This window comes from Oncorhynchus nerka, linkage group LG22 (assembly GCF_034236695.1).
Source record: "Oncorhynchus nerka isolate Pitt River linkage group LG22, Oner_Uvic_2.0, whole genome shotgun sequence".
NCBI lineage: Eukaryota > Metazoa > Chordata > Actinopteri > Salmoniformes > Salmonidae > Oncorhynchus > Oncorhynchus nerka.
In genome coordinates, this window is record NC_088417.1 from 48,837,441 (window position 1) to 48,863,624 (window position 26,184).

Genomic DNA, 26,184 nt, shown 5'->3' on the forward strand with positions numbered 1-26,184 from the left:
TCTACTATTATTCTGACATTTCACATTCTTAAAATAGAGTGGTGATCCTAACTGACCTAATACAGGGAATTGTACTACTATTAAATGTCAGGAATTGTGAAAAACTGAGTTTAAATGTATTTGTCTAAGGTGTATGTAAACTTCCGACTTCAACTGTGTATATGTGTATATATATATATATATTTGTCAACAATGTGGAAGAAAAAGTGGAAGAAAGTGGAAGAATTTTTGAAAACATTTTTGAAAGATTAATAGAAATGAAATGACTAAAATATAGCGGTTGCATACGTACAGTGGCTTGTGAAAGTATTCACCCCCCTTGGTATTTGTCACGTTCTGACCTTTATTTCCTTTGTTTTGTCATTATTTAGTATGGTCAGGGCGTGAATTGGGTGGGCAGTCTATGTTTGTTTTTCTATGTTTTGGGGTATTTCTATGTTTCGGCCTAGTATGGTTCTCAATCAGAGGCAGGTGTCATTAGTTGTCTCTGATTGAGAATCATACTTAGGTAGCCTGGGTTTCACTGTGTGTTTGTGGGTGATTGTTCCTGTCTCTGTGTTTTGCACCAGATAGGGCTGTTTTTGGTTTTCCACGTTTATTGTTTTGTAGTGTTCATGTTTTTATTAAACATCAGTCAATATAACCACGCTGCGTTTTGGTCCTCTACTTCACCACAGGGAAACCCTGACAGAATCACCCACCGCAACAGGACCAAGCGGCGTGGTAACGGGCAACGGCAAAAGCAGCAGCAGGAGAAGGAACAGAGGCAACAGGAGCAGCAGCAGCAGCAGTGGGAGAGGCTGCACTACTTGGAGAAATGGACTTGGGAGGAGATTCTAGACGGGAAAGGACCCTGGGCAGAGCCAGGAGAATATTGCCGCCCCAAGGCCGAGCTGGAGGCAGCAAAAGCAGAGAGGCGGCATTATGAGGAACTAGCACGGCAGAGCGGATGGAAGCCCGAGAGTCAGCCCCAAAAATTTATTGGGGGGGGGGGGGGCTCACAGGGAGTATGGCTATGCCAGGTAGGAGACCTGAGCCAACTTCCTGTAGTTACCGGGGGGCTAGAGAGACCGGGCAGGCACCGTGTTATGCTGTGGAGCGCACGGTGTCCCCAGTGAGGGTGCACAGCCCGGTGCGGTACATTCCAGCTCCGCGTATCGGCCGGGCTAGAGTGGGCATCGAGCCAAGTGCCATGAAGCCGGCTCTACGCATCTTGTCTCCAGTGCGTCTCCTTGGGCCGGCTTACATGGCACCAGCCTTGCGCACGGTGTCCCCGGTTCGCCTGCATAGCCCAGTGCGGGCTATTCCACCTCGCCGCACTGGCAGGGCGACCGGGACCATTTAACCGGGTAAGGTTGGGCAGGCTCGGTGCTCAAGAGCTCCAGTGCGCCTGCACGGCCCGGTCTATCCGTCACCACCTCCACGCACCAGCCCTCCGGTGGCAGCCCCCCGCACCAGGCTGTCTCTCAGGCTCATCCTTACAGGGGCTCCCGCCTGTCCAACGCTACCAGAGCTACTCAGTCCGGCGCTACCAGAGCCTTCCCCCTCTCCAGCGCTGCCGGAGTCTCCCGCCTCTCCGGCGCTACCAGAGCTTTCCTCCTCTCCAGCGCTGCGGGAGTCTCCCGCCTGCCCGGCGCTGCTGCGGGAGTCTCCCGCCTGCCCGGCGCTGCTGCGGGAGTCTCCCGCCTGCCCGGCGCTGCTGCCGGAGTCTCCCGCCTGTCCAGAACTTCTGCCCCTCTGTCCAGTGGGGTCATTGAGAGGGGTGGCCATGGTTAGAAAGCCACGGAGGCGGACAATAAAGCGGACTAAGACAATGTTGAAGTGGGGTCCGTGTCCCGCGCCAGAGCCACCACCGCGGACAGACGCCCACCCAGACCCTCCCCTATAGGTTAAGGTTTTGCGGCCGGAGTCCGCACCTTTGGGGGGGGGGGGTACTGTCACGTTCTGACCTTAATTTCCTTTGTTTTGTCATTATTTAGGATGGTCAGGGTGTGAATTGGGTGGGCAGTCTATGTTTGTTTTTCTATGCTTTGGGGTATTTCTATGTTTCGGCCTAGTATGGTTCTCAATCAGAGGCAGGTGTCATTAGTTGTCTCTGATTGAGAATCATACTTAGGTAGCCTGGGTTTCACTGTGTGTTTGTGGGTGATTGTTCCTGTCTCTGTGTTTTACACCAGATAGGGCTGTTTTTGGTTTTCCACGTTTATTGTTTTGTAGTGTTCATGTTTTTATTAAACATGAGTCAATATAACCACGCTGCGTTTTGGTCCTCTACTTCACCACAGGAAAACCCTGACAGTATTTTTCATATTTTGTTACCTTACAACCTGGAATTATTGGCCACTCAGGAACATTCACTGTCTTCCTGGTAAGGAACTTTGGCATTGTGATTTTGGTAATTATCCTGCTGAATGGTGAATTCCTCTCTGAGTGTCTGGTGTAAAGCAGACTGCCGTCGGTTTTCCTCTAGAATTTTGTCTATGCTTAACACCATCGTTTCCTTTTATCCTAAAAGACTCCCCATTACTTTGCAGATGTCAAGCAAACCCATACCATGATGCAGCCACCACCATCCTTTAAAATAAGGAGGCATTTACTCAGTGATGTGTTGTGTTGGATTGTCCCTGAACATAAAGCTTCGCATTTAGGCCAAAAAGTGTATTCCTTTTTTTTCCCAGTATTACTTTAGTGTCTTGTTTCATGCAAGATGCATGTTTTGACATTTTTTTGTATTCTGTGAATTTGTATTATTCCTTTCACTTTGTCGTAAGTCATTATTGTGGTTATTACAATGTTGTTGATCCATCCTCAGTTTTCTTCCATCCCAGCCATTGAATCACCAACGGCCTCATGGTAACATCCCTATGCAGTTTCATTCCTGTCCTGTTGCTCAGTTCAGAAGGATGACTGTATGTTCGATCTGTCTGTGTGGTTTAATACATAATCCACAGCATCATTATTAACTTGAACATGCTTAAAGATATAGTCAACGTCTGATTTGTTATTGTTCCATATCTACCAATCACTGCCCTTATTTATGAGGCTTTCGAAAAGCTCCCTGGTCTTTGTAGTTGAATCTGTGCTTGAAGTGAAATACTTGACTGAGGGACCTTACATATGTTGAATGTATGGGGGACAGGGGAACGGTTAGTTATAGACAAAAATCATGTCAACCCCTACATTATTTCCCACAGAGTGAGTCCATGTAACCTATTATATGATTTAAGACAAATGTTACTCCTGAACTAATTTAGGCTCATTTGAAGAAAGTGGCTGAATACTTATGCATCGACTATTTAGGTATCAAATTTGTATTCATATAAAACATTTTTTTTTACAATTCTTCCACTTTGACATAGAGTATTTTGAGTAGATTGTTGACCCAAAAAAATCACAATTAAATGCATTTTAATCCCACTTTGTAACACAATAAAATGTGAAGAAATCCAAGGGGTCTGAATACTTTTGCAAGGCACTGTAAATATGTTTAAGATACAGTTTGTATGTACTGTTATAGATACTCTGAAATGACTGGGTGGTATTCTGAATGCCACTTTACCAGATAAAGCTGTAAAGCGGTATCCTATATCTCTCTGATCTGAGAGCCACTGACCGGGACTTGTTGACTTCTATAAAGCGGGGAACAGGGACGGCAGCGAACAGGATGTTGCTGGCGTTGATGGGGCACGGTGAAGGTGACAGGAAAGATGGCCTTAGAGTGAGGGGGTTCTGGGGTAGAGGTAGAGGTGGAGGTACAGGGCTGTCAGTCTGAGATGAGACAGGGCTGTCGGTCATCCTGACCTCCTGCCTGCCCTGGAAGGCTTATGCTCAGGCTCCTTTCCACGCCTGCCCTATTCAGTGTCCTAAAACAAATAGCAGTCCATGTTCAATACGGTTGACTGGTATGGATCTTGTACAACCATTTCTATAGTGCAGTATATAGGCTTTGACTTGTATTATAGTTGCTCTGCCCCTTTTATTGTACATACAGATGGTAAAATGCTCTTGGTAAGAATATGCTAAATGACTAAGGGTCCATGTAGTTTATACCTTCACTGGTTTTCTGTTACATGAGAATGGGACTACTGCTCCCAACTCCTCTGGTGCCTCCCACAAGCCACTATGGATCCTGTGCATGCTGTTGACCTTGGTATCTTTCAATATCAACACCTGTATCTTTGGTATGAATCTGGAGCAGGAACCAGCAGTCATTCAGGTAAATGGCACTTCATCATGACATTATTACAACTACTTGACAGTATCTCATAAATGTTAAACAATTTCAAGGAAGGTTCAAGGCTAGACACACAAGACAAATCAACATGTGGGTGGCCAGATTATGACACTGTGACAATATAGTACCACACTCCCATTATTCTACAATGTAGAAAATAGTCCAAATAAAGAAAAACCCTTGAATGACTAGGTGTGTACAAACTTTTGACTGGTACTGTATGTAAGCAGGTCAGCATGTAGGTCAAACGTCTCTCTCCACTCTCACTGGCTAATTGCTTCTCCAAGTCCACTCGACATGCAAGGTTGCCCTGACTCACCTTTCAGGGAACCCATCTTTGGAGAAGTATCGGTGAATGAGCAACATGGAGCACGTAGCCCTGTCAGCAGGATCGATCTATAGGCATGTCTGAAAAAAAGGAGACCGTCACTGTGAAAGTAAACAACCAACGCAAACCAAATGGTTAGGCCCAGGAGTTTTTCTAGACCTTGTGACGTAGTCAGGAAAAAACTCCTGTCCCACTCCATACACATTCTTGACTATCTCTCTGCAGACTTACATCCACTATTTCAGCAACTAAGGGGTGGAGTTTGTTGTACTTCTTCCTGGGGTCCATGAGGAGCTGCACCTAGCAGAGACTGGCCACGGCAAAGATAGGGTTCTGGAAGTACAGGTCCTGCTGATGGCGAGTCAAAGGCCCGATCAAGACAAAAACACGCAATTGTGTGTCAATTTACTGTACTTAGTTTTACCGTACACACACTTTAATGACAGTCAATAGGTGAACTGAAAGCAGCCATTACATAACAGAGAATAGAACGGGAGCCATCATTCCATAAGGTCCTCTCATTCCATAATCCAATTATGACCATCACACATTCAGGAGTAAAATAACACCACTATAATGAGATATTAGCTGTACAAACACATAGCTTCCCTTCTGATTAGCACTGATAGACAGTACATGGCACTGGTTACATCCCCTGCGCTCAGCGTGGTGGCAGCCATCACAGCACTATGGAGTGTAATGAATCATTAGGGTGACACACAGAGTGTTGTAAATAGCTTTTTTAGTCTGCTGGGAGGACGAGTTCTGTCCACAGACAGCTGATGGAGACCTCTTCACGTCCCTACCTACCTGCCACTGTGGCTATTGGCTTCCATCTTCACTGACACGCTGCCATTAGCGCCCTCCAGAGAGCCACTCTCAGCGGAGACAGAGAGGAACACACTGGGGCTGATTAGAGAGTCAAATAGCCTTAGTATCCCGTTCCACCACAGAGGTTTAATAAACCACAGATTGAACCTGATAAAAGACTAATATGGAGGGGACCACTTCTCTCTCTCTCACAGTACTAGGCCTGTGTATCTCCACCAGGTTAGTTATCCCAATGAAAGCACCGAAGGAAAAAACAACAACAGTAATGTTCTCTCAATGCCCTCTATTTAGCTTGCGTTTATGTCCAGGTCCAAAATGTCAAAAGGATCTTTGGGCTTTTCCTTGTGTAGGCATGGGTAAAAGACTGAATGGCACAGTTGAGTTCAGCGTTGGTTTGTTTGTCGCTGCTGGCCAGGGATTGAATCAAGTTTATTTATAGAGTGAAGCCAATTGTCCCTCTCTGCCCCCTTGATAAGCCACAAAGCCACATATGATGTAAATCTGTTGAGCATCATGAGAATAACTAATTCATCGGGGAGCCAGGAAAAAAATGAGGATGCGTCCCAAATAGCACCCTTTTCTCTAGTGCACTACATTTGACCAGAACGGGCAAAAGAGAATAGGGTGCCATTTGGGATGCAGACTTAGGCTGCTTTTTTGTCTCTGCGTGACCTACTTTTCAACAATGGTGAAATCCTAGCAGGCTTGTTGCCCTATTAATATCCGAAAAGCTTTGGGTTATCTGTGCTCCCTTGGAAGAATGGACAACAGTTTGATTAAGCCAGTGTGTAGTCAGTTATTTGAAATACATCCACAACATTAGAGGCATCAGATGTTATCAAGTCCACATTTCCAAACATCGATGCCCACACATTTACATTTGAGTAATATTTTAGTAGCAGACAATCTTTTTCAGATTAATTTACAGTTAGTGCAATCATCTAAAGCTAGAATCCTTAAACCAAGAAAACCAAAAGCTGATTTACCAAGCTAACTCAGTAAGTCAGAGACCATGGAATTTCCAGTTTGCCATCCCTATATGCTTACTATAGTGCCCCTTGACAATTGTATTTTAATTTTAGGCAAGTCATTTAAGAACAAATTCTTATTTTCAATGACGGCCTAGGAACAGTGGGTTAACTGCCTGTTCAGGGGCAGAACGACAGATTTTGTACCTTGCCAGCTCAGGGTATTTGAACTTGCAACCTTGCGGTTACTAGTCCAATGCTCTAACCACTAGGCTACCCTGCCTCCCCAATAGTATCTTCTGGCCAGTAAAACACATGGCTTGCATTATGGTTTTGGAACCATAAGGTATATTTCATAACAGTGAGAAATCATAAAAAAAACGGAAGGTTAAATTACTACACACCTTTATAGGTTTAGGGTTTTTTACATGTTACAGCGCTTGTTTACTGAAAACACAGTGGAATGTCTGTTAATTATCTATCATTGTCTCTTAACACCTGCGTGTAAACGCACGAAGGACGCCATACAAGTGTTATCGAAGAACACTGTTGGCTGTAACTGCATTAAAACAGTCTACAGTAAGTGTATATACAGCATTTGTACTATTATTTTGATGTGATATGAAAGTAAAGGGCTTTACGTTTCTATAACCGGACCACAATTGAACATCGATTTTTAGTTTACATGGAATATTTGGCTGTTTTGGCTTCCAGAACCAATTTGCCTCTGAACAGAACATGTAAGGTCCATGGTCTATAAGGAGTAACATAGGCTCATTTGGCCATTTATTTGGCTAGACATCCCTGAGACCTGGTGTGACAACCCATAAGTCTAAATGTTTGAATACTAACCAAGTTAAGGTATCGTAGAAATTGCATGCAGTGTTCACATTTTGAGAAAAGTGTGTTCATTTGATGGCGTGACACCACGCATCGAGAAAGTGCACTGTTCCAATCCAAAGTCCTTGCGGTTTCCCCCCTGTGGAGGTACATGACGTCACTGTAGTTGTGTCGAGAAGAAGAGAAAAGCACAAACGAAAGATTTACCCCTTAATAACACCGTTTCGATATATATTGTATGACCAAATTCTACGTTCTTACGCTTTGAATCATGTCTACTCCCGCTAGAAGACGACTTATGAGAGATTTCAAAAGGTAATGCAGTGTTTTAGCTCTGCGTTGTTTTGTATTTAGCTAGCTAACGTTATCTAACTACAGTAACGCTTGCTGGAAGCTAGCTAGACACTTGGCTCTAGTTAGCTAACAGTACCGTTAATTTGAGGCGTGTACAGTGCAGAGTTGGCTGTAGCTAGCTAGCAATGAGCCAGTCATTAATTTAATACCTAGCGACGTTGTACTGTCTGGTACCTAGCTAGCTAGAGTAAGATGTAACAATGTTGCTTCAGTTAGCCAGCATGCTAGAGCCATACAGATGTGCTACTAGCCAGTTAACTTGTTTTTTTTTATTCATCAACATGTGTAGCTATATTTAGCTAAATATAGCTATCTAAGTTAAAGGAGTAGTTACCAATTGTACAACTTGATGTTATATGGTTCCTCACCCTGAAAGTAGTCTATGGGCCAGGATAAACTGTAGTCCATGCTTTCGTTATTTAATAACTGAAGTTTGGAATGGTATTTAACTTTGGCCACCACTAACTGAAAGACTGAATCCTATGAGTCGAGTCCAAGCTGAATCTTGACACTCAGAAATGTCCGTCGACACCGGGAGTTGACTCTCCACGTATGTGTCATTGTTGTTAATAACAGTAGGACAAATGGCAGAGAACGGGAAGCGACAACAGTGAAGTCCTGTATTGCAATACTTTGAGAAGGAAATACAAACTTTGCGAGGTCGAATTGAGGTACTGGTGCAATGCCTAACCATCAGAAAGGGACATCGTGAGACCCAAGCCGTTGCTGGCAGCATCGCAGGTGAATTGTGAATTCACATGGATGTTTTGCTATCGTTTTAACGGAAAACATATATTTTTAAATGGCAGTTTAAACTTTCAGAATTGTATCATTTGTCACATCTCTATTCCTACTCTACCTGGCTTCCTCTGCCATCAACTGTCCTTGTGTGTAAAATAGACCAATGGAGCATTTCTTGATAAGCATTGTGACTTTGGTAAATGCTTAGTTTCAGTCTTACACAACACCTATTTTAGACATACATTGTTCATAAGATATGTTATTAGTTAGTCTATTTGTGACATACATTGTTCATAAGATATGTTATTAGTTAGTCTATTTGTAGTCTACGTCACACAGCAAGTATCTGGTTGGCAACATCAATATTTCCGAAAAAGAGTCGCACACTCCGTATTAGAGGTCAACCGATTAATCGGAATGGCCGATTTAATTAGGGCCGATTTCAAGTCTTCATAACAATCGGAAATCGGTATTTAAAAAAAATCTACTTTATTTAATCTTTATTTAACTAGGCAAGTCAGAACAGAATAAGAACAGAATAAGAACACATTCTTATTTTCAATGACGGCCTAGGAATGGTGGGTTAACTGCCTCGTTCGGGGGTAAGAGCGACAAATTTTCACCTTGTCAGCTCAGGGGATTCAATCTTGAATTATTTAAACCAAATTGAACATGTTTCATTATTTATTTGAGGCTGAAGTAATTTTATTGATGTATTATATTAAGTTAAAATAAGTGTTAATTCAGTATTGTTGTCATTATTACAAATAAATCAAAAATATCTGCCAATTTAACCGGTATCGGCTTTTTTGGTCCTCCAATAATCGGTATCGGCATTGAAAAATCATAATCGGTCGACCTCTACTCCATATATACACTGCTCAAAAAAATAAAGGGAACACTTAAACAACACAATGTAACTCCAAGTCGATCACACTTCTGTGAAATCAAACTGTCCACTTAGGAAGCAACACTGATTGACAATACATTTCACATGCTGTTGTGCAAATGGAATAGACAACAGGTGGAAATTATAGGCAATTAGCAAGACACCCCCAATAAAGGAGTGGTTATGCAGGTGGTAACCACTTCTCAGTTCCTGTGCTTCCTGGCTGATGTTTTGGTCACTTTTGAATGCTGGCGGTGCTTTCACTCTAGTGGGAGCATGAGACGGAGTCTACAACCCACACAAGTGGCTCAGGTAGTGCAGCTCATCCAGGATGGCACATCAATGCGAGCTGTGGCAAGAAGGTTTGCTGTGTCTGTCAGCGTAGTGTCCAGAGCATGGAGGCGCTACCAGGAGACAGGCCAGTACATCAGGAGATGTGGAGGAGGCCGTAGGAGGGCAACAACCCAGCAGCAGGACCGCTACCGCCGCTTTTGTGCAAGGAGGAGCAGGAGGAGCACTGCCAGAGCCCTGCAAAATGACCTTCAGCAGGCCAGAAATGTGCATGTGTCTGTTCAAACGGTCAGAAACAGACTCCATGAGGGTGGTATGAGGGCCCGACGTCCACAGGTGGGGGTTGTGCTTACAGGCCAACACCGTGCAGGAAGTTTGGCATTTGCCAGAGAACACCAAGATTGGCAAATTCGCCACTGGCGCCCTGTGCTCTTCACAGATGAAAGCAGGTTCACACTGAGCACATGTGACAGAGTCTGGAGACGCCGTGGAGAACGTTCTGCTGCCTGCAACATCCTCCAGCATGACCGGTTTGGCGGTGGGTCAGTCATGGTGTGGGGTGGCATTTCTTTGGGGGGCCGCACAGCCTTCCATGTGCTCGCCAGAGGTAGCCTGACTACCATTAGGTACCGAGATGAAATCCTCAGACCCCTTGTGAGACCATATGCTGGTGCGGCTGGCCCTGGGTTCCTCCTAATGCTAGACCTCGTGGCTGGAGTGTGTCAGCAGTTCCTGCAAGAGGAAGGCATTGATGCTATGGACTGGTCCGTCCGTTCCCCAGACCTGAATCCAATTGAGCACATCTGGGACATCATGTCTCGCTCCATCCACTAACGCCACGTTGCACCACAGACTGTCCAGGAGTTGGCGGATGCTTTAGTCCAGGTCTGGGAGGAGATCCCTCAGGAGACCATCCGCCACCTCATCAGGAGCATGCCCAGGCGTTGTAGAGAGGTCATACAGGCACATGGAGGCCACACACACTACTGAGCCTCATTTTGACTTGTTTTAAGGACATCAAAGTTTGATCAGCCTGTAGTGTGGTTTTCCACTTTAATTTTGAGTGTGACTCTAAATTCAGACCTCTATGGGTTGATACATTTGATTTCCATTGATAATTCTTGTGTGATTTTGTTATCAGCACATTCAACTATGTAAAGAAAAACGTATTTAATAAGAATATTTCATTCATTCAAATCTAGGATGTTATTTTAGTGTTCCCTTTATTTTTTTGAGCAGTGTATATACCTTCAGTCATTTATTGGTTAAAAAAACACCAATGTTTCATCATCACTAGCTTATGTAGACAAACAGTGCAATTAGTAGATTGTTTGTCTACATAACCTGGTTCAAGCATTCATGACATTACCCTGACGAAGGCACAGTGATGCCGAAACAAACGTTGGTGGTTTTTACCAAACAAATTACTTTGAGGTTATACATATGGAGTGTGCAGCTCTTTGTTTTTATAGCTTACAGTTTATTTGCAGTTAGTCAGAACATCTACAATAAATAATGTTCTCTGGGTGTGTGCCAGCTCATGCTTTTTATTGGACTTGCAGGGAAAGGTGACATGATTCAAATGGGACAATTGGTAACAGCACCATGTAGTAGCCTTTTCGTTGACACGGGGATTACAGTAAATGGGGTCAGTGGTGTTCTCTGTAGAGACTTGTAGTTGGATCTACAAAAAACAGTCTCACCTGGTGCGTGAAGGTAAGCTGTTGAAGTTAGTTTTTTAAATTTATTGCGGTGCGCTTTGGAATAGTACTGCTGGATTTAGAGTTACCAGAGAACACTGGGGTTTGGTGATAATAAGCGTCAAGGAGTACCAATATTTAAGGATGTAATAATGCCATTATGGTTTGGGTTGTTTTGTATGTTGAAGCCCACAATGGACTCTGGATTCTAGAGTGATTGTCATGCATGGCTGTTGTTTTGCAAACAAGCAATACCACTTCTTTCAGTTTAATAGGATGCACACTTGTCATCTTGTTTGCTCCAAAATATTTTTGATGTTTAGAAAACCAGTCGTCGGGCCAAGGTTTAGGTTTCATTCTATTGTTTCCTCTCGGTTTTTCTGTCCTCAGACTTCAAGAAGACCCCCCAACTGGCGTGAGTGGTGCTCCATCAGAGAATAACATCATGATGTGGAATGCTGTTATTTTTGGGTGAGTGTTTTAAAGCCACCCTTGTTATTTTGCCAGCAGCATACCACTGCTGGCTTGCTTATGAAGCTAAGCAGGGTTGGTCCTGGTCAGTCCCTGGATGGGAGACCAGATGCTGCTGGAAGTGGTGTTGGAGGGCCAGTAGGAGGCACTCTTTCCTCTGGTCTAAAAAAGATAACCCAATGCCCCAGGGCAGTGATTGGGGACACTGCCCTGTGTAGGGTGTCGTCTTTCAGATGGGACGTTAAACAGGTGTCCTGACTTTCTGAGGTCACTAAAGATCCCATGGCACTTATCGTAAGAGTAGGGGTGTTAACCCCGGTGTCCTGGCTAAATTCCCAATCTGGCCCTCAAACCATCACGGTCACCTAATAATCCCCAGTTTACAATTGTCTCATTCATCCCACCCTCCTCTCCCCTGTAACTATTCCCCAGGTCGTTGCTGCAAATGAGAACGTGTTCTCAGTCAACTTACCTGGTAAAATAACGCATAAATAGAAAAATTAAAGTTATTGTGCCAGTGTGATCATCCTGGCATTGGCATCAGGACCATGTGGATATGGGCAAATTGAGCTGTGGTTTTAGGCTACAGTCAGAGTGGGAGCCAGAGGTGTGTGTTGGCTGGGGGTTAGTTTAGATGGTGACATGTAATTGTTGAACTGTGGAGGCTATTTGCCACACAAATATTCCCATTTCCAATTAACAAAATAAATGTATCTGAAACCTGGAATGTATTGCATAGTCATACTCATTATTTGTATTTATTAGGGTCCTTGGGGTCCAAACAGGATTAAAACAACCATCACAACGTAACAGCCACATCATATATTAAACTTCTTTGTAATGCAATGTGCTATTTAATAGTCTGTATCAAAATTATATTTGTTATAAGGAGGGTGTAAAGAGCATCTCCTGGTGAACAAAAGTGATCATATCAATCAAAACAATTTAAATGTATTACAATAATTCAGGGAGACCATCTCCAGAGCAGAGGCTAAGACAAATGTCTAATTTGCCTTCTTTAAAGGGATGCTTTTGGCAATGAGGCCTTTTAATCTGACTCTGGGGAAGTGGATACTGTTATTTTGTGTCTGCTTGCAGTATGAAGGAAGCCCTTATATTCTAATATCACAGCACCAATGTTCTCTAAACAACAGCTGGGAGGGGGGGAATCTCTGCCTTTTTTTGTTGAGTGCTCCAACTCCTTTTAGCCTCAAATTAGTCCTTTTGGAAGTTTTTCTTGGTAAGCCATTCTCAACAGCAAGAGAGGCTTGTTCAAAGTCACAACAAAATACAGACTTTTTGCCAGATGCTACAGAATCACACAATGTTCATACGGTCATCAATATCAGTGTACCTCCAGTCTGACGTCAATCACTATCAACAAATATGAGTTTAATACATAACACACAGCATCAAGTATGAGTTTAATAAATAAGCAAAGTGTCAATAAAGGATTAAGATTGAATCCTACTACACTGGCTCTGACACTTGTCGGATGTGGCAGGGCTTGAAAACTATTACGGAATACAAAGGGAAACCCAGACGTGAGCTGCCCAGTGACGTGAGCCTACCAGACGAGCTAAATGCCTTTCATGCTAGCTTCGAGGCAAGCAACACTGAAGCATGCAGGAGAGCACCAGCTGTTCTGGATGACTGTGTGATAACGCTCTCGGTAGCCGATGTGAACAAAACCTTTAAACAGGTCAATATTCACAAAGCCGCTGGGCCAGACGGATTACCAGGACATGTACTCAAAGCATGCGCGGACCAACTGTCAAGTGTCTTCACTGACATTTTCAACCTCTTCCTGACTGAGTCTGTAATCCCTGCATGTTTCAAGTCGACCACCATAGTACCTGTGCCCAAGGAAGCGAAGGTAACCTGCCTGAACTGGCAGTGTGGTGCCAGGACAACAACCTCTCCCTCAGGCCCCCATTAACTTCGACAGGGCTGTAGTGGAGAGGGTCGAGAGATTCAAGTAGAGGTCGACTGATTAATCGGCATGGCCGATTTTAATTAGGGCCGATTTTCAAGTTTTCATAACAATCGGTAATTGGCATTTTTGGACGCTGATTGTGACCGATTACATCACAATCCACGAGGAGACTGCGTGGCAGGCTGACCACCTGTTACACGAGTGCAGCAAGGAGCCAAGGTAAGTTGCTAGCTAGCATTAAACTTATCTTATAAAAACAATCTTAACATAATCACTAGTTAACTTCTTGTGACTCTCAAACCCGGGTCCGGGAGCGTAATCATCGCCTGACACTAATTAGCATAACGCAACGGACATAAATCTTCCTAGAAAATCTTCCTATTCATGAAAATCCCAAGTGAAATATATTGGAACACCACTTAGTCTTTTGTTAATCACCCTGTCATCTCAGATTTTCTAAATATGCTTTACAGCCAAAGCTAGACAAGTATTTGTGTAAGTTTATCATAGACTAGCATAGCATTATGCCTTGCTAGCAGCAGGCAACCTTGTCACGAAAATCAGAAAAGCAATAAAATTAAATCGTTTACCTTTGAACTTCGGATGTTTTCACTCACGAGACTCCCAGTTAGATAGCCAAAGTTAATTTTTTCCCAAAATATTATTTTTGTAGGCGAAATGGCTCCGTTTGTTCTTCACGTTTGGCTGAGAAATCGCCCGGAAATTGCAGTCACGAAAACGGCGAAAAATATTCCAAATTAGCGCCATAATATCGACAGAAACATGGCAAACGTTGTTTATAATCAATCCTCAAGGTGTTTTTCTAATATCTATTCGATAATATATCCGTCTGGACAATTCGTTTTTCCTTAGGACCGATTGGAATAATGGCTACCTCTGTATTTTACGTGAGAATCTCTCTCGGAGCCACCATGTGACCACTTACGCAATGTGGTCGCCTACGGCTATTCTTCAACATAGATGCGTAAAACTACGTCACAATGCTGTAGACACCTTGGGGAGCGTAAGAAAGCGTAGGGTTAGGGTAAGCTCGTTGATGGCACATTCACAGCTCAATAGGGACTCATTAGAACGCAGCGCTTTCAAAACCTGGGGCACTTCCGGATTGGATTTTTCTCAGGCATTCCCTGCAACATCAGTTCTGTTATACTCACAGACAATATCTTTACAGTTTTGGAAACGTTAGTGTTTTCTATACAAAGCTGTTAATTATATGCATATTCTAGCATCTTGTCCTGACCAAATATCCCGTTTAAAACGGGAACGTTTTTTTCCCAAAAATACTGCCCCTAGAGTCGCAACAGGTTAACTACACATGGTTGATATTACTAGTTTAACTTGCTTGTCCTGCGTTGCATATAATCAACGCAGTGCCAGTTAATTTATCATCGAATCACAGCCTACTTCGCCAAATGGGTGATGATTTAACAAAGGCGCATTTGTGAAAAAAGCACATTCGTTGCACCAATGAACATAAACATCAATGCCTTTCTTAAAATCAATACACAAGTATATATTTTTAAACCTGCATATTTAGTAAAAAGAAATTCATATTAACTAGGGAAATTGTTTCTTCTCTTGCATTCAGTGCAAGCAGAGTCAGGGTATATGCAGCAGTTTGGGCCGCCTGGCTCGTTGCGAACTGTGTGAAGACCATTTCTTCCTAACAAAGACTGTAATTAATTTGCCAGAATTCGACATAACATTTAAGGTTGTACAATGTAACAGCAATATTTAGATTTAGGGTTGCCACCCATTCGATAAAATACTTAACCTCTCTGGGATCGTTCGGGACTCTAGCGTCCCACCACGCCAACAGCCAGTGAAATTACAGGGCGTCTGTGAGTATAACAGAACTCATATGGCAGGCGTAAACCTGAGACAAATCCAACCAGGAAGTGGGAAATCTGAGGTTTGTAGTTTCATTTCAGTGATTGCCTATCAAATATGACTCCAATCACCCAAGTTATAGACTTTCTTCTGCTACCGGACGGCAAGTGGTACCGGAGCTCCAAGTCTAGGACCAAAAGTCTCCACAACAGCTTTTACACCCAAGCCATTAGACTGCTGAACAATTCATAAAATCGCCACCGGACAATTTACATTGACCCCCCCTTTTGTACACTGCTGCTACTCGCTGTTCGTTTGTTACCTATGCATAGTCACTACGCCCCCACCTACATGTACAGGTTACCTCAACTAACCTGTACCCATGCGCACTGGCTCGGTACCGGTGCCCCCTGTATATAGCCTCATTATTCTTATTGTGTTACTTTTTATTTTAGTCTACTTGGTAAATAATTTCTTATTTTTGAACTGCACTGTTGGTTAAGGGCTTGTAAGTAAGCATTTCACGGTATAGTCTACACTTGTTGTATTCGGCACATGTGACATATAAAGTTCGATTTAATACATAACATATAGCATTAAGTATGAGCTTAATACATAACATACAGCATTAAGTATGAGCTTAATACATAACATACAGCATCAAGTATGCATAGTGACCAACTCTTGACGCAAATCGAACACTTGAAATCATATTTATTACATAAAAGGGAAACACATAAATATGCTAAGCATTGTGTTAATTACTCTTAAATGAAATTAACTTTATTTATCTTAAATATTCCCCATTGGGGCAATATATTTGTTTTGTTAGTCGGGGTCTAATTACTAGATATGAGCTTGTTACAGTACAAGTAATTGTTCCTCTCTTTATTTGCAGGCCTGTGGGTACACCATTTGAGGATGGTAAGATAAAACAAAAAGTCTAATTCAGTTTGAGTTGGCTTACAGGAATGTAAATCATCAGTTTATCATAACACTACTGTAACCCATGAACTGGTTGAAAACAATGAACTTGGCTTTCTTACTTTTTCCAGTCATGCTAGGCAAGAGCAAAGAGAGTCTTGGTATTCCGAAGTGTGATCAGTTTGAACAGGTGCATGACTCCGCCTCCTTTAATTATGCTGTGTGGAATCTGGAGAAAGTGCTGAGTCAGCCTTCATATTCAGGCTTATATTAGTCATGTGACAGACTGTTAGCTGTGGGGTGGACCACTTTTCTTTCTCCCCTCTATAAAGGTTTAGTTTGATTAATGAGGAACGGATGTTTCTTTTTAGTGACACTAATTGTCTCTCTCTCTCTGCAGGAACGTTTAAACTTGTGATAGAATTTTCAGAAGAGTACCCTAACAAGCCACCCACGGTTCGATTTATCTCCAAAATGTTTCATCCAAATGGTAAGAGAGTAGTCCCTATGGACACATTCGAGATGTCCTAAATACTTTGGTCACGTGAACTTGGTATGAACTTTTCAGCATTTAGCTCTTCCAGCGAGTAAGCTATTCTGTGTCATGTGATTGTGTATACATCTTTCTTTGAAATGAAAACAATCCTTTTGATCTTGCAGTCTATGCAGATGGAAGTATATGTTTAGACATCCTTCAGAATCGTTGGAGCCCCACGTATGATGTGTCGTCCATTCTGACGTCTATCCAGGTAGGTTTGTAAATCCTCTCCTCCATCAGTCTGACATCATGAGACTACTTTGTCTGTGTGCATTTTACAAATGCAAAACAGGTTCTTTATGTAGTGTACTTAATTTCTGTTTTGCAGTATGCTCTGTATGACCTTTGTTGTAATGTAGCATTGTGTTATTTCTGCTCCTGGATATACTGTATGTAAGACTCCGACACCTCACTAAAAGTGTAGTGTCGAAGAACTACACACGTTCATACCGGTACATTCAATCACAACTTCTTTTTTTTGTGTTCACAGTCCCTGTTGGATGAGCCGAATCCTAACAGTCCAGCCAACAGCCAGGCTGCACAGCTCTATCAAGAAAACAAGCGGGAATACGAGAAGAGAGTTTCTGCCATCGTGGAGCAGAGCTGGGTAGACTCCTAACACATCTCCCCCACCCCCCATCACTCCTATCAAATGCTTCAATCGGTCATTTACCTCATCAAGAAAATAAGCCGACATCAGAAGAACTTAAGTGCCACCAGAAAGAGAAAGTAGGGACTTTTACTTGCTTGCCAACACATTTGAAGAAAATCAATCTGATACTTGTGTTCTTGTTCCAAAAATTTTTTTTTATTGCATGATGTGAAATAAGTTATTGCTAACAGAATTTGTAATATATATTTTTTTGTTGGATTGATGCGGTTATTGTTTAGTTTCTACAGAATAGTTTTATTTTTTAACATCTCTTGGTTTAAACCATTTGAGAGTATTTTGTCATATCGGCAAATTAGTAGAAATCCATAAAACATGACGACTTGGTTAAAATAATGTATTCTCTGGGAAATTCTACAGTCTGTCGTGTAGCATAAATGTAAGATCAATTGACCAGCTATAAAGCAGACATCTTCTTTTGCACCCATCCTGGCAGTAGTTTCAAATTACCGCCCTGAATGGAGTCAGTATTATTGATGAGTGATCAAGGTAACTATGGCATTCTGCTTGTCGATGATTTTTTTTAAAGAAGAAAAAAAAAGACCTAAGTCACAAACACAAAAGATGTCTCATGTAATGTGTTAATTGAATGAACTTAATAAGAGGAGAATTTGTCTCATCTAGGAAAATGGACAGATAGTAGGCTGACTCCAACAAAAATCCTACTGTTTGGACCTGTAATTGAACAACACATCTGCTAAGCCTTTCACATTTTGTTAGCCTTATTCTACAATTTTTACATTTATTTTTAAATTCCCTCCAATGCCCCATAATGACAAAGCGAAAACCGGTTTAGACATTTTAGCAAATGTATTTAAAAGAAAACATACCTCTTTACATAAGTAGTTCAGACCCTTTGCTATGAGACTCGTAATTGAGCTCAGGTGCATCCTGTTTCCATTGCTCATCCTTGAGATGTTTCTACAACTTGATTGGAGTCCACCTGTGGTAAATTCAATTGATTGGAAATTATTTGGAAAGGCACACCTGTCTAAGGTCCCACAGTTGACAGTGCATGTACGAGCAAAAAGGAATTATCTATAGAGCTCTGAGACAGGATTGTGTCGAGGCACAGATCTGGGGGAAGGGTACCAAAACATTTATGCACCATTGAAGGTCCCCAAGAACATAGTGGCCTTGTTTGGAACCACCAAGACTCTTCCTATAAACTGAGCAACTAGGGGAGACGAGCCTTGGTCAGGGAGGTGACCAAGAACCCGATGGTCACTCTGACAGAGCTCCAGAGTTCCTATGTGGAGATGGAAGAACCTTCCAGAAGGACAACCATCTTTGCAGCACTCCACCAATCAGGCCTTTATGGTAGAGTGGCCAGACAGAAGCCACTCAGTAAAAGGCACGTGACAACTCGCTTGTAGTTTGCCAAAAGGTACCTGAAGGACTCTCAGACCATGAAAAACAAGATTCTCTGGTCTGATGAAACCAAGATTCTTGGGCCTGAATGCCAAGCGCCACATCTGGAGGAAACCTGGCACATTCCCTACGGAGAGGCATGGTGGCAGCATCGCGCTGTGGGGATGTTTTTCAGTGGCAGGGACTGGGAGACTAGTCAGGATCGAGGCAAAGATGAACGAAGCAAAGTACAGAGAGATCCTTGATGAAAACCTGCTCAGGACCTCAGACTGGGGGCGAAGGTTCACCTTCCAAAAGGACAACGACCCTAAGCACACAGCCAAGACAACGCAGGAGTGGCTTTGGGACAAGTCTCTGAACGTCCTTGCGTGGCCCAGCCAGAGACGGGACTTGATCCCGATCTAATATCTCTGGAGAGACCAGAAAATAACTGTGCGGCGACGATCCCCATCCAACCTGACAGATCTTGAGAGGCTCTGTATCACCAAATACAGCTGTGCCAAGCTTGTTTCATACCCAATAAGACTTGAGTTTGTAATCTCTGCCAAAGGTACTTCATCAAAGTACTGAGTAAAGGGTCTGAATACTTATGTAACTGTTTATTATTATTTTTTATTTACATAAATTTGCAAAAATGTAATCTGTTTTTGCTTTGTCATTATTGGGGTGTTGTGTGTAGATTGAGGTGGAAAAAGTCAAAGGGTCTGATTACTTTCCGAATGCACTGTTTTAACGAGTACACTGTCCATATCCAACATTATTATGAAAGTCATTTTTCATATTTACTAGGGTAAATAACATCTGCTGAATATGTGTATGTGATAAATAACATTTGATTTGCTATATATATATTTTTTACAGGATGGGTCATATTGTGGCAAGTGGTTTATTTAACCTTATATGGAGAAGGGATATGTTATACATTTTTGTGAATTCACTCAATGTATACTTATATGCTGTGTAAACAAAATAAAACATTTTTCAGACTTTGAGATTTTGATTTCAGCTCTTATGTGAAGAGTGCAGCTGTGGCATGTATAATTGTTTTGTCTTTGATTGTATTATGGACTAGCTTAAATAATCCTCATCCGCTGCAACCTCGATGGGTAGTAGCAGGCAACTGGGGGAGAATCTCATTTGGGGGAAAAGACAGTCCTCTGTGACCCGGAAACCGATAAGTGGTTGAAGAGTGTCAATAAGTTAGTAGGTAAACGGAGGAATGTCCTCATCTCCCCCTGAGAAAACATGAGTATCCTACCGGAGTCCTTTGCTGAAGAATTTTGAGATCTGTCCACCCCTTTGAATGAGCGGTTTTCTCAAAGGAGAAAAGCATGCACACATTTAAAAAACGAAACCCTACTTATCCTTTTATCTATAAAATGTATTGCACAACTATACTGAACAAAAATAAACACAAAACGCAACAATTTCCCAAGATCTTACTGAGTTAGTTCATATGGGTAAATCAGTCAATGAAATTAATTCATTAGGCCCTAATCTATGGATTTCACATGACTGGGAATACAGATGTTGATCAGATACCTTAAAAATGGGCCTCAGGATCTCGTGACGGTATTTCTGTGCATTCAAATTGCCATCAATAAAATGCAATTGTGTTTGTTGTCCGTAGCTTATGTCTGCACATACCATAACCCCACTGTCACCATGGGGCACTCTGTTGACATCGGCAAACCGCTCGTCTACACAACGCCATACATGCTGTCGGCCATCTGCCCGTATCAGTTGACACCGGGATTCATCTGTGAAGAGCACACTTCTCCAGCGTGCCAGTGGTCATCGAAGGTGAGCATTTGCCCAATGAAGTCGGTTACGACACCAAACAGCAGTCAGGTCAAGACCCTGGTAAGGACGACAAGCACCCAGATGTGCTTCCCTGAAACGGTTTCTGACAGTTTGTGCAGAGATATTTTGTGCAAACCCAGTTTCATCAGCTGTCCGGGTGGCTGGTCTCAGACGATCCTGCAGGTGAAGAAGCTGGATATGGAGGTCCTGGGCTGGCGTGGTTACACGTGGTCTGCGGTTGTGAGGCTGGTTGGACGTACTGCCAAATGATCTAAAACGACATTGGAGGCAGCTTATGGTAGAGAAAGTAACATTCAACTCTCAGGTAATAGCTCTGGTGGACATTCCTGCAGTCACAGCATGTCAATTTGCACGCTCCCTCAAAACTTGAGACATCTGTGGCATTGTGTGACAACTTCACATTTTAGAGTGGCCTTTTATTGTCCCCTGCATAAGACGCACCTATATAATGATTGTGCTGTTTAATCAGCTTCTTGATGACACACCTGTCAGGTGGATGGATTATATTGGCAAAGGAGAAATGCTCACTAACAGTGATAGAAACAAGTTTGAGAGGAATAAGCTGTATGTGCGTATGGAACATTTCTGGGATTTTCTATTTCAGCTCATGAAACATGGGACCAACACTTTACATGTTGCGTTTATATTTTAGTAGTAGAGCAGACTGGTCTGGATCATCCCTGGCAGACAGGGGGCAGTGTTCCCCTTACTGCTCAGTGGGCAAGCACCAGGGCCATATACCAGCATAGACTTCAGAAAGCACATTGAAGCAGAAGATCTGAAGTTCTGAGAAGGAGGCAAGGCATGGAATCAAGGATAGTTCACTCTGGGATAATTAGGGAGAACTGAGGAATGTGTGAAGACCACGTGGAAAGCCCTTTTCTGTACCCCTCCCTTGATTTGAATGTGAAGTACATGGCTCTCAGAAGATTATGTAAAAATCGTAAATCATCACATGGCATATTTCTGGCCTTACAATGTTTATTCTTGCAACATGTTCTCAGCCATGGTATTCAGATAATGGCCATTGTCATGTACATTAGATATTGAAGCAGGCCAATCAACTACAATTATTTTAATGTATAAAATGTTTCAGAAGTTATTGCTTATGTTACATTTGTTATAATACCCAATTAAAAAACAATAAGCTTGCATGTTAAGAAAACAACATTTTAAAATCCTATGCATCTGGTAAAAGGAAAGTTGGACAGTAAGGTGATCCATCCATAACAGACCAGGTCCTCCAATCATCATTTCTGAAGGAGAGGGAGAGAGAGAATGGTTATTGTGGTGTGTCCTAACAGTGTTACCTTGCCTCTGTGATCACTGACCTGAATGAAGCGGATAGGAGAAAGTGATATGTTGGAAGGACTAGTCTAAGACATGACAAAAAGATGAGGAATTATTTTGGGATGAAATCGAATTTACCTGTTTTTTCATTATCTCATCTCTGGTTTTGAAAACAGGGGCATTCTCTACCACAATTCCTTCAGCCATTTCCTTCATTTTCTCCAGGAGGTCTGGACTGTATCTGAGAGAGCATGCAGAAACAGAAGTTAGTTACATTGCATTCCATACATTAGTTACATGATGCTATGCTATAAGGCATTTTAGCTAAATAACATTTCAAGTACCGGTAGTCAATGCACATGAAGTGTATTACTGTTTACTCACCGACAGCCAAGAAACACGTTGTTGGCCCATACCATGGACAATGCTAGCAGCTGGTCAATGTGTGGGTCCTCAAAGTCGTTTATATTTCTGAATAGGAATTCCCTCCTGGCCTTCCAGTGTTTTTCACTCTCTGAGATGCCACGATATGTATCTACAAGCGTGGCCAAATGCCTGTTTTGTTCAATGAATTCCTCGATTTCCACCTCCGCCATGTCGACAAGTAACGCACGCTTCCGTACTACAAAAATGCGTCTTGCAGAGAGGAAGGCAGGAAGCTCATGCGAAAAAGTCGCAGCAAAGACAGTAAAAGTATGAAGATCAGCTAAGACTTGTTTTTATTTTTTTATTATTATTAAACAGTAACATGCAAAACACAAAAACCAGAACAGACAGAGGGATTACACCGAGAAATAATATAGATATGTAGCGAATAATTTGTTTAGACGTTTTGTTTTCGTTTTAATGATTCTAAATAGTTTTCCAAATCAGTTTTAACATTTTTTAAAGGGCCTTTTTTCATAAATGTTGGTTTGTGTATGAGAATGTTTCCTAATAAAATAAATAGATTTATGACATACTGGAGTTCAATTGTGGAATCAGTGTAGTGAACTAATATGTCAAACTTTCTATATTTCAATGGTGGTATGCATTTTGTTGCCAAGATATATATTTTTTTTACATCAGTCCAGAACACCTCACTATGTAAACAAATACACAATATGTGTTCAATAGATTCATTCACTTGTAACATCAGGTATATATTTAGAAATCAAGCTATTACATGGGTCGAGTCTATGGATAATCTTAAAGGAGAGCCAAGAGTGAGCCACGCATGGGTCCAGTTCACATCAAATGATGAAGCCTAACTAAATATAGCATTTATAGAATATATATATCTATATATATATATATATATATATATATATATATATGGAAAGAAACAACTTTAAGGTTTCAAGCAAGGAAAATGACACTGTTATCATTTAATACATTTTGAATTTATTATCTAGTAAACCTATGCCATTCACCTCAATATCTCTTGCAATAGGAGATGTTACAAAATATGCATTATTCTGAAGTAAATATTTTATCCCACTAGGTATAGCTTTTATAAGTGTAATTTTCCTTGCTTGAAACCTTAAAGTTGTATCTTTCCATAAATTCTCTAAGCGTAAATATATTCCCACTAATACTAACTAATTGGCTGACAAGGATACTGTTTTTCGAGAACCAGTTACGGTAAGATAACATCTTGTTTCTATCGAATATCGACCCATTATTCCATATAAAACATTTATGAGGTGAAAAGTTGTGTTTATACAGCAAGGCCCAGCACGTCAAAGCCTGCTTGAAGATCGGCTAAAACTCCGTCTCCAGTAGAAATGCCCTTATTCTATGGGTTTCATGGCAGATTACAACCCCAAAACGTGTATTACCGCCACCAACTGGATGGGGTTGAAAAAAAACAAGGTACAAATAAAACCCATACGTGATAGGGAAAACTAACTTAATCCACCCAAAATAAAACTATCAAAAAAACACATTGATAAAACCAAAACCTCCCACTTGTTCCTTCCTTCAAATCTCCATATCTCCCTTCTCAGGCTCCATGACCTGAGAGGGTGGTAATGGTTTGTGACACGGTTTGTGACAATCCTCCATGCAACTCCTCCACTGAGAAGTCAACCAGTCCCAGGAACTGTTCCGCCACATCCATAATTATATCTATTCCCCACATTGACAGTGCCATTCATCACCATAGCTATAAAGACCACCTTCTTAACCTTTAACATATCTGGGTCCTGTGTTGAATGGCAACCCCTGTTAAAAGGGATGAAGGTTCGAATGGTGCTCATGACAGGTGTGTGGTGACGTAACCACGGCGAGTGCTGTGGAAAGTGCACCCCTCAAAAGTCACTGACATGGTTCTCCAGGCTTTCTCCGTGTCTCTCTGCTCTCTCAATACAACATCAACACCACAATTTGACTCTTCAAGAGCACCATTCGAACCTTCATCCCTTTTAACATTCCCAAAGACATGGCTTCATGGTTCCCACCATAATTGCAACATGTCACATTTTCATCACTTTTAAAACACATGCTATGATCTTTTCCACAGGTTGAATATCTCAGTTTCTCCCTTCTGCAAACACTTGAAACATTTCCAAAAGCTTTACAATGATCAACACTGCATTGGTCTTGGAATAAATGCTCTGACTCTGTAGTTTGCACTTGAGAGACTCCATATAAAAAAACTAAAGAACAGATAGGCTCTTCACTTTTTATTCGTTCAACACACGATTCATCCGATGATCGTCAATCACTCCAGGAATATTTTTAATCTCTGCAACATCGACTTCCCACGAAACGCCAGATATTACCCTCGAGGGGTGCCATGTTCCGAAGAGACACATCAAACTTCTCAAATCGGGTGAGACTCATCACAACCTCATACTGACCCACAGAAGAACAACAGCAAAAAGCCCACTTCTCGTGATAATCGAAATCCTTGACCATACTTGTTGGCGATGTCATGGCGACGCAAAACTCATGCGTAGAACGGTCGTCTCGCACCAAACTGCGCATGTGCAAACGGTCAAATCAAAGGCACTCCTTCGATATAAAGTCGTTTTTTACGAAAATGAAAACGTGTCACTTTGTCACTTTTACGAGGTTGGAGTAATAATATATTTAAATAGTTAATAAATTGGCTCGAAACTAGGTTGTGCCTTTAGATTTCGAGGAAATTAACAACTAAGGAAGAATTCTCTCATTGACTTCTCGACCCCGTTTGGTCTGTTTCGCAAGCGTCCCCGGAAGTTTCGCGATGTTGCGCCTCTGTGTTTAAGAAACTCTTTGGTACCAGTATTTATTACAGCGCCATCCTGTGACCGAACAGAGAACAACATTTTCCAAATGTCTACACTACTATTGATTACTGGATGATTTTTTTGGGAAATCATTAAATTGACTCCCGACTCTGTGTACAAATATACCCTGCTTTATGTGCATCAGCCACCCTGTAGCCTCTGCTAATAAATATGGACCTTTTAAGCACATGATGTAACACCCTCGCCCTGACTTTGCGAAGTTGTTGGTTCAAACACAGCTTCAGCTGTTCTCACTCTATTTCAACAGATTTATCCAATTCAACTCTGCAATGCAATTAAGAAGATAATTGTGGGTTAGGGGGACACAAGAAGTGTGTGCCATTCTAATTCATAGCATTCCCAGAAAGCATGGATTATTGAGTCATTCTTAGTTTTACACTTAAGACATGACTCTGCCATTGTGCTGTAGAATTTGTGAATTTTGTCTCTTGTATAATAAATTCTATACATTAGCATAGAATAAAGAATACATTGTTTCGGAGTACTTCTACATGAATGTGGATGCTACCATGATTATGGATAATCATGAATGAGTCGTGAATAATGACTAACCTCACACCATTACAGATGCTAACCTCACACCATTACAGATGCTAACCTCATATCATTACCAATAACAAGGAGATTTGGCATTTTTTTGTGTGTGTGTATTTGGGGGGGGGGGGGGTAGAATTATATTGTGCTGTAAAATTTGTGAGTTTTCACTTGTATAATAAATTCTACCATGAGCATAGAATAAGAATACAATGTTTCTGAGTACTTCTACAGTAATGTGGATGCTATGGATAATCCTGAACGAGTCGTGAATAATGATGAGTAAAAAAGTTACAGATGCTAACCTCATACCAATTTTTTTTT

The 26,184-nt window shown here is 41.9% G+C and overlaps 2 protein-coding genes and 1 long non-coding RNA gene across 3 annotated transcripts; 1 reads left to right on the forward strand and 2 right to left on the reverse strand.

Annotated features, from left to right (window-relative positions):
* Positions 1–2,007: 2,007 nt before the first annotated feature.
* On the reverse strand, positions 2,008–5,301 carry LOC115104626 (uncharacterized). Its single transcript, XR_003859779.2, has 3 exons — positions 4,794–5,301; positions 4,554–4,642; positions 2,008–4,189 (listed from the first exon to the last, which is right to left on the reverse strand). It is a non-coding gene; the product is annotated as an uncharacterized LOC115104626 (long non-coding RNA).
* A 2,035-nt stretch (positions 5,302–7,336) lies between these two features.
* LOC115105287 (ubiquitin-conjugating enzyme E2 B) lies at positions 7,337–19,929 on the forward strand. The gene is made up of 6 exons (XM_029627125.2): positions 7,337–7,516; positions 11,567–11,647; positions 16,333–16,358; positions 16,759–16,848; positions 17,019–17,107; positions 17,387–19,929. The coding sequence occupies exons 1-6, from the start codon at positions 7,473–7,475 to the stop codon at positions 17,513–17,515; spliced, it is 459 nt and encodes a 152-aa protein (XP_029482985.1). The 5' UTR covers positions 7,337–7,472; the 3' UTR covers positions 17,516–19,929.
* A 1,892-nt stretch (positions 19,930–21,821) lies between these two features.
* Positions 21,822–22,699, reverse strand: cdkn2aipnl (CDKN2A interacting protein N-terminal like). The gene is made up of 3 exons (XM_029625982.2): positions 22,436–22,699; positions 22,190–22,292; positions 21,822–22,017 (listed from the first exon to the last, which is right to left on the reverse strand). Exons 1-3 carry the CDS (start codon positions 22,645–22,647, stop codon positions 22,012–22,014), a joined length of 321 nt encoding a protein of 106 aa, XP_029481842.1. The 5' UTR covers positions 22,648–22,699; the 3' UTR covers positions 21,822–22,011.
* Between the last annotated feature and the right edge of the window lie 3,485 nt (positions 22,700–26,184).